Below are 6,749 nucleotides of genomic sequence, written 5' to 3' on the forward strand. Positions count from 1 at the left end.
CCCAAGCACTTGGTACAGTGCTATGCACACAGTAAGCTACTCTCCATCTACACCCAGTATTCATCCATTGATTCATTCAATCGGATTTATTGTGCGCTTACTGTGTGCAGAGCACTGTACTAAGCACTTGGGAAGTACAAGTTGGCAACATATAGAGATGGTCCCTACCCAACAGCGGGCTCACAGTCTAGAAGGGGGAGACAGACAACAAAACAAAACATATAAACAAAATAAAATAAATAGAATAAATATGTACAAGTAAAATAAATAAATAAATAAATGTAGTAATAAATAAGTACAAACATATATGCATATATACAGGTGCTGTGGGGAGGGGAAGGAGGTAAGGCAGGGGGATGGGGAGGAGGGGGAGAGGAAGGAGGGGGCTCAGTCTGGGAAGGCCTCCTGGAGGAGGTGAGCTCTCAGTAGGGCTTTGCATGCCGTAAGTGCTTAATAAATATGATTGATAGGGTGATAAAGATTGTTATTATCATCACTACCATGAGAAGCAGCGTGGCTCAGTGGAAAAAGCACGGGCTTTGGAGTCAGAGGTCATGGGTTACAATCCCGGCTCCACCAATTGTCAGCTGGGTGACTTTGAGCAAGTCACTTAACTTCTCTGTGCCTCAGTTACCGCATCTGTAAAATGGGGATTAAGACGGTGAGCACCCTGTGGGACAACATGATCACCTTGTAACTTCCCCCACGCTTAGAACAGTGCTCTGCACATAGTAAGCACTTAATAAATGCCATTAAAATAAAAAAATAAAATAAAATAAAATACCATTGGTCGATTCTACCTTCACATTTCTAGAATCCATCCTTTCCTCCATGCCCCAATTGTTATCACACTGCCCCAAGCTCTTATCCTATCCAGCCTTGTTTAGCGCACCAGCCTCCTTGTCTCTCCCCACTCCAGTCCATACTTCGTTCTGCTGCCCGGATTATTTTCTAAAAAGCTATTCAGCCCACATCTCCCCACTCCCCAGAAACCTCCTGTGGTTGCCCATCCACCTCGGCAACGAAAAGAAACTTCTTCCCATCGACTTTAAGACACTCAAGCAGCTCACCTCGCTGATCTATTTCGATACAGCCCGTAAATTTCACTCCTTTGGCGGTAGCTTGCTCACTGTGCTTCCGTCTCGTCTATTTCATTCATTCAATCGTATTTATTGAGCGCTTACTGTGAACGCCCCAAGACCCTGGCCTAGAACTCCCTACACCTTCATAAATGACCACCACCACTCTTGCCGGGGCGGGGGGGGGGGGTGGTCTTAAGCACAGGAATTGGGGCTTGCAGGTGGCAGCGGGAGGACGCGGAATGGGGGGGAAGGCCGCAGGTGGGCACAAGTGAATGAGAAGGAAGGAAGAAAGGAAGGAAGGAGGGAAGGAGGGAGGGAAGGAAGGAAGCTGAACGGAGAACAGTAAAGTTGCTCCTAGCATCGGACTGCACTCCCTCCTGCTTTAAGCGGGACCCATCCCTCCCTGAACACGGAGACACCACTATTGTAATGCTGGCATTTGTTAAGCGCTTACTATGTGCAAAGCACTGTTCTAAGCGCTGGGGGGGATACAAGGTGATCAGGTTGTCCCACGTGGGGCTCACAGTCTTAATCCCCATTTTCCAGATGAGGTAACTGAGGCTCAGAGGAGTTAAGTGGCTTGCCCAAGGTCACACAGCAGAGGTGTGGCGGAGCCGGGATTCGAACCCATGACCTCTGACTCCAAAGCCCGTGCGCTTTCCACTGAGCCACGCTGCTTCTCACCACTGTTCAACAGAACGTCCCGCCCCGCCGTCGGCCTTCTCTTCTCCAGGCTCCAAGCCCCCCGCCCCACCTCCTGCCCTCCTTGGCTCCATTCCCAGCCCTCTAGTCCTGCGGCCGTTCTTTGCCCAATCTCGGCTGGAGCTCGCCCGTCTCCCATCCGTCTCCCGCGCCGGCCGTGGCGATTGGGGGCCGGCGGGAGGTGGGGAACGCAGCCTGGGGGCCGGTGAAACCCCACCCCGAGGGTCCCTTCCTCCTCCTGCCCTGAGCTCTGGGGCCCGCACACGGCGTCGGGGCTGGCAGGGAAGGTCAGGGGGCATCTCCCTCTTCAAATGCATTTTATTCCGCAGCTCCCGGGGCGGGGGCTGGGCCGGGGATGAACCGGGGCCGGTTCGGGACTGCTCGCTGCGCCGGGCCCGGCGGGCGACAGCCCTTCACAAGTCACAACCTTCCACCCAAGACGCCAGGTCCTTGCCCTCGCAGTTGGTCTTCCAGGCGGACCTGCGAGGAGGGGCAGGAGAGCCGGCTAGGGGCCCGAGCGGCGGGGCCCGGCTTGGGGCCAGGGGGCCAGGACGCCGGCTGGAGGGGCCCTCCGGGCCGAGCCTCCCGGGGCCAAGGGGGCCGACGGAGCCGTCTCCCCTCCCTCCTGGGCCCGCCCTCCTGCGCGCACCCGCTCCTTCCAGACCCTCTAATGCCCGATCCCCAGCGGGGACCACGGGACAGGCCCGGCCTTCCCTCCCTCCCTCCCTCCCTCCCTCCTCCCCTGCACAGTGCGGGGCAGCAGCCGCGGGAGAGGGAGGGAGGCAGGAGGGAGGGGGCGTCGGGCTGGTGCCAGACGCGGGGCGCTCCCTGACCCGAGGGGCCCAGTCCCTCTCTCGAGCCCCTCTCCCTCCCCTCCGCCCTGTCCCCCGACCCCTGCCCAGAGGCCCTGCTCCCATCCCACGCTGCCCCGCCCTTCCTGGCCCCCCATCGCCAGGGCCCCTTCCCCAAGGGCCCCCTGGACCCTCACCACGCTTCCAGGCCCCGGTGCGCCTGCACGATCTTCATGGCGCAGACGATGTCGTCTTTGATGTTGGCGGTCAGCAGGTCTGGCAGAGGGGAGGGGCGGCAGCGTTAAGGGGCTGGCGCAGGGCGCGGGATGGTCACACCAGCCGAAGGCCCCGGGACTCTCTGAGGGCGTGTCCTGGGGGCGCAGGCACCCACCCTCCGGAGGGCCCTATCCCCAGGGGTGGCCTGTGGCTCGGGTAGAGAAGGCGGGAGGGGCAAACATGGGATTAGTGCTAGGGCAAGACTTGCTGTGAGGGGTCGTCTCCGAGCTAGGGCCAGGGCTCACCCAGATGCCCATCTCCTGTTCCTCTCTGGCAAACCTACACCCCAGGCTCATCCTCACCCCTCCCACGTTCTCCCTCTTACCTGAAATTCCCTCCCGCTTCATACCTGACAGACGACCACCCTTCCCACCTACTTAACCCTTCTGAAATCACATCTCCTCCCAGAGGCCATCCCTAAACCCTCTTTTCCCCACCCTATGTCACTCCATACTGAGGGTCCAGACATTCCATGTCACCTAAGCCCTTGGGGACACTCACACCTATCCATACCCTTACACTCACTGTCCCCTACCTGTAACATATTTTGTTGTCTGTCTCCCCGGCTAGGCTGGCAGCTCCTTGAGGCCGAGGGATTGTGTCTGCTAACACTTTTGAACTCTAATTGTGGTATTTTTTAAGTGTTTGCCTTGTGTCAAGCACGACACTAAGTGCTGCGATGTGGGAACGGAACCACAGAGAAGTTAAGTGACTTGCCCTAGGTCATACAACAGGTACATGGCAAAGCCTGCATTAGCCCCCACAGTGCTCCGTCCACACTGTTGCTGGCTTTAGGGGCCTCCCGGGGCCCAGAGTGGTGGGGGCGGGTTAGGGGGGCAGTACCGCTGCAGTGCAGGTGGCACCGGTTGGCCCCAGGGTCCTGGTAGCCCAGGCACCACAGGCGGCTGTTGATCTGAAAGATGCCATTGTTGGTGCTTCCGTCGATCTCGTGGTCCTCCAGGCCTGAGTCGAAGCCACTCTCGTAGTATGCTAAGCACACCCCTGCACAGAGAAGTAGGTGGTGGGGCTGGGCTGGGCCAGGCAGGGGCTGGACCCGGCTGACGCAGGGGGGCTTCTGGCAGGGGGAGCTAGGCGATCCAGCAGATGAGGATGGGAAGGGCAGAGGGGAGGGAAAGAGGGCAAAGGATCTCCTGCCCAGAGGGGCAATATAAAGGTCCCTGTGGGGGGTCAGGACAGGAAGGGGAAGCAGTGGGGGTCCACAATAGCCCTGACAGCCCCTGTGGGCCCCGTGGGCTGCCCCCACACAGTCTCCCCCTTAGGCCAGGTCTCTCACTTCCATTCTAACCCTCTGGAGACACCCAGGGCAGTGCTCTGCACATAGAAAGCACTCAGCCTAGTGCCCTACATATGATAGGTTCCCAGTAGAGTGCTCTGTACTTAGTAGGTGCCCGATACAGTTCTCTGTAGATGGTAGGTGCCCAGTAGAGTGCTTAATTGATGTTGCTGTTACTGGTACTACATGGAAAGCAACAGGGAGGTGGAACAGAGAGAGGCTGGTGGGTGGAGTGGAGGGAGACAGGACAGAGAAGATGAAGAGGGCACTCCCTCTCCCCTCTCCTGAGCCTCTCTGTCACTGACTGTGCACATCCTTGTGGTGAACACTACACTGATATCTGAGGAATGTGGAGATACGGACCCAGCCTCAGGAAGGGGACGCACCAGGTTCGAGTGAGGGAGGCCCAGAACAGGAATTCCCCAGGGGGGTGGGGAGGCTGAAACTCTCAGCCCGGCCCTGGGAATGCCGGGAGTCTGGAAGCGAGGAGGGAGGGAGAAGAGGCAGTCCAGGCCAGGAATAAGGTTGAGAGGCAGATGCCCATCCAGGACAGGCAGGAGATCTTGGCTGGGGACTCAGGACTGGGGGCATAATAGGGAATAGCCCTCATGACTGGACTGCATAGGAAGGGAGGAGACCAGTAGGCAGAGGACACTGGGGTCAAGGGGAAAGGTCCCTCTGGATCATTCAGGAAAGAGCAGAGCCCTGGCCTGTCCTGGGTGGATTGAACCAGGTATCCCCCCACTCTGACTCTCTGATGGGCAGACCCCTCGAGTCAGTGTGGGGGCACCGCCCAGGGATCCAGCTCAATTGAAGGGGTGGGATGGTGGGGGAAAGGAGGGGTCCAGGTTGATGCCTTACAGTCAGCCACTTGGTAGCCTCGGTAGCCTCCCAGCCCGCCTTCCTGCAGCGTGCGGGCCAGCTCGCAGCGGCTATAGATCTTGGCCTCACTGGTGGCAAGCAGGCAGCCGGCCCAGAGGAGCAGCACGGGCACCACATTCCAGGGAGTCAGCATCAGGCCCAGGGCCCTGAGCTCGGATCCTTGCGGGACGGGTACGGCCAGGGCCTTCATGCCAGAGGGCCGCCCGGCTCACCGCAGGCTTGGAAAGTGAAGGGAGGAGGTTGGCTGCTGACCCTACTCTCCGCTGGCCCTCCTAATCCTAACGTTCTCAGCCCCAGGAAGTGGGACCCCAGTGAGGAGCAGGGTGAACAGTGCTGGCCAGGCCCAGTGGAGGTGTGGGAGTGGGAGGGTGGAGCTGGTCACTCCAGAGAGCTGCTGGTCAGTGGGTGAGCAGGTCGAGAGCGCTCCAGCCCAGGACTCACAACCACACTCCTCCTGGGCTCGACACCTCCACATTCCGCGTTGCCAGGGGCCACCTGCAGTGGGGAGGGGGGCGGCCGCAGTGTTCCAGCCCTGTGACATCACTGCCTGGAACAGTCTGGCTCCCTCCCCGCTGTCCCCTCTGCCAGCCAGTTCCCCTCCCCTGCGGTTTGGCCCTAAATGCTGGCAGGACAAACTCCTGGGAAGGAGACGTAGAGAGGGCTGGTGACCATGCCCACTGGGGGCCGGGCATTAAGGCTGCCAGCCGCTGGCTTTGTCTTCAGAAGCTTGAGAGTGAAGGAAAGGTGCCCAGGCACTGGGAAGATGCTGGCAGCTGGGCTGATTGACTGAGGAGCATCCAGGGAGCTGGGGATTGGCTGAGGTGGGGTGTCCAGGAGTGAACTGGCAAGTTCTGGGTGTTAGATGCCCCCAAACCACATGACTGACCACCCCAAAGAGAACATGTAGGCCAGCTGTGGAATGGGGCAGGTTACCTGCCTCCTGGGGTCAGTAGCAGCTGGGTCCACACAGGTGACCAGACCAGAGACGTCCCTCAGCAACGGGAGGCCAGGCAGTCACACCCACTGATCACCCTAATGAGCATAAATGGGCTGGGCAGTCACCAGGGCCTGGTCAAGGGGGAGGGTCCAGAGGGAGCAGGAGGGAGAGAGCATGGGCAGGGTAAAGAGGGGAGCAGGAGACCCAGGCCCCAAATAAGGGAGAAAGGTGGGAGTTCATACCAGGCTGGGGGGGGGGGGGGTGCACCAGCTGAGCCCCAGGGCAGAAGGGGGAAGCAGATTCCCTGGAGAGCGCCTCCCTCTCCCAGAATGTCACCCCAAGAGCCCCATGGTCCTCCCCACAACCCGGGTAGGGGGTGGGGAGCCCCTACCTCTTCCCCTGACCTGCAGGCACATGGAAACCTACCTTCACAAAACAAAAACTCCGCGCCATTGGCTTTAGAGCACTCAATCACCTTACCCCCTCCTACCTCACCACCCTACTCTCCTACGATTCAGCCCGCACACTTCGTACCTCTAATGCTAACCTTCTCACTGTACCTCAATCTCATGTATTTTGCCGCTGACCCCTCGACCACATCCTCCCTCTGGCCTGGAACAACCTCCCTCCTCAAATCCAACAATTATTCTCCCTCTCTTCGAAGCCTTATTGAAGGCATATCTCCTCCAAGAGGCCTTCCCTGACAAAGCCCCCCTTCCCTCTTCTCCCACTTCCTTCTGCATCACCCTGATTTGCTCCCTCTATTCATCCCCCCTCCCAGCCCC

At 59.0% G+C, this 6,749-nt stretch overlaps 1 protein-coding gene across 1 annotated transcript; it reads right to left on the bottom strand.

The window, feature by feature from the left end:
• Positions 1-2,086: 2,086 nt before the first annotated feature.
• Positions 2,087-5,486, bottom strand: LOC119942673 (sperm acrosome membrane-associated protein 3-like). Its single transcript, XM_038763560.1, has 4 exons — positions 5,007-5,486; positions 3,695-3,853; positions 2,773-2,851; positions 2,087-2,264 (listed from the first exon to the last, which is right to left on the bottom strand). Exons 1-4 carry the CDS (start codon positions 5,215-5,217, stop codon positions 2,198-2,200), a joined length of 516 nt encoding a protein of 171 aa, XP_038619488.1. The 5' UTR covers positions 5,218-5,486; the 3' UTR covers positions 2,087-2,197.
• Positions 5,487-6,749: the final 1,263 nt, after the last annotated feature.

Source organism: Tachyglossus aculeatus, chromosome 21 (assembly GCF_015852505.1).
Source record: "Tachyglossus aculeatus isolate mTacAcu1 chromosome 21, mTacAcu1.pri, whole genome shotgun sequence".
Taxonomy (NCBI): domain Eukaryota; kingdom Metazoa; phylum Chordata; class Mammalia; order Monotremata; family Tachyglossidae; genus Tachyglossus; species Tachyglossus aculeatus.

Coding starts and splice junctions, on each gene's coding strand:
- LOC119942673 (XM_038763560.1), bottom strand. CDS start 5,217: ATGAAGGCCCTGGCCGTACCCGTCCCGCAAGGATCCGAGCTCAGGGCC. Junction 2,852..3,694: donor GTGCCACCTGCACTGCAGCG/GTACTGCCCCCC, acceptor CCCCTCTGCCAG/ACCTGCTGACCGCCAACATC. Junction 2,265..2,772: donor CACCGGGGCCTGGAAGCGTG/GTGAGGGTCCAG, acceptor CCCTCCTCGCAG/GTCCGCCTGGAAGACCAACT.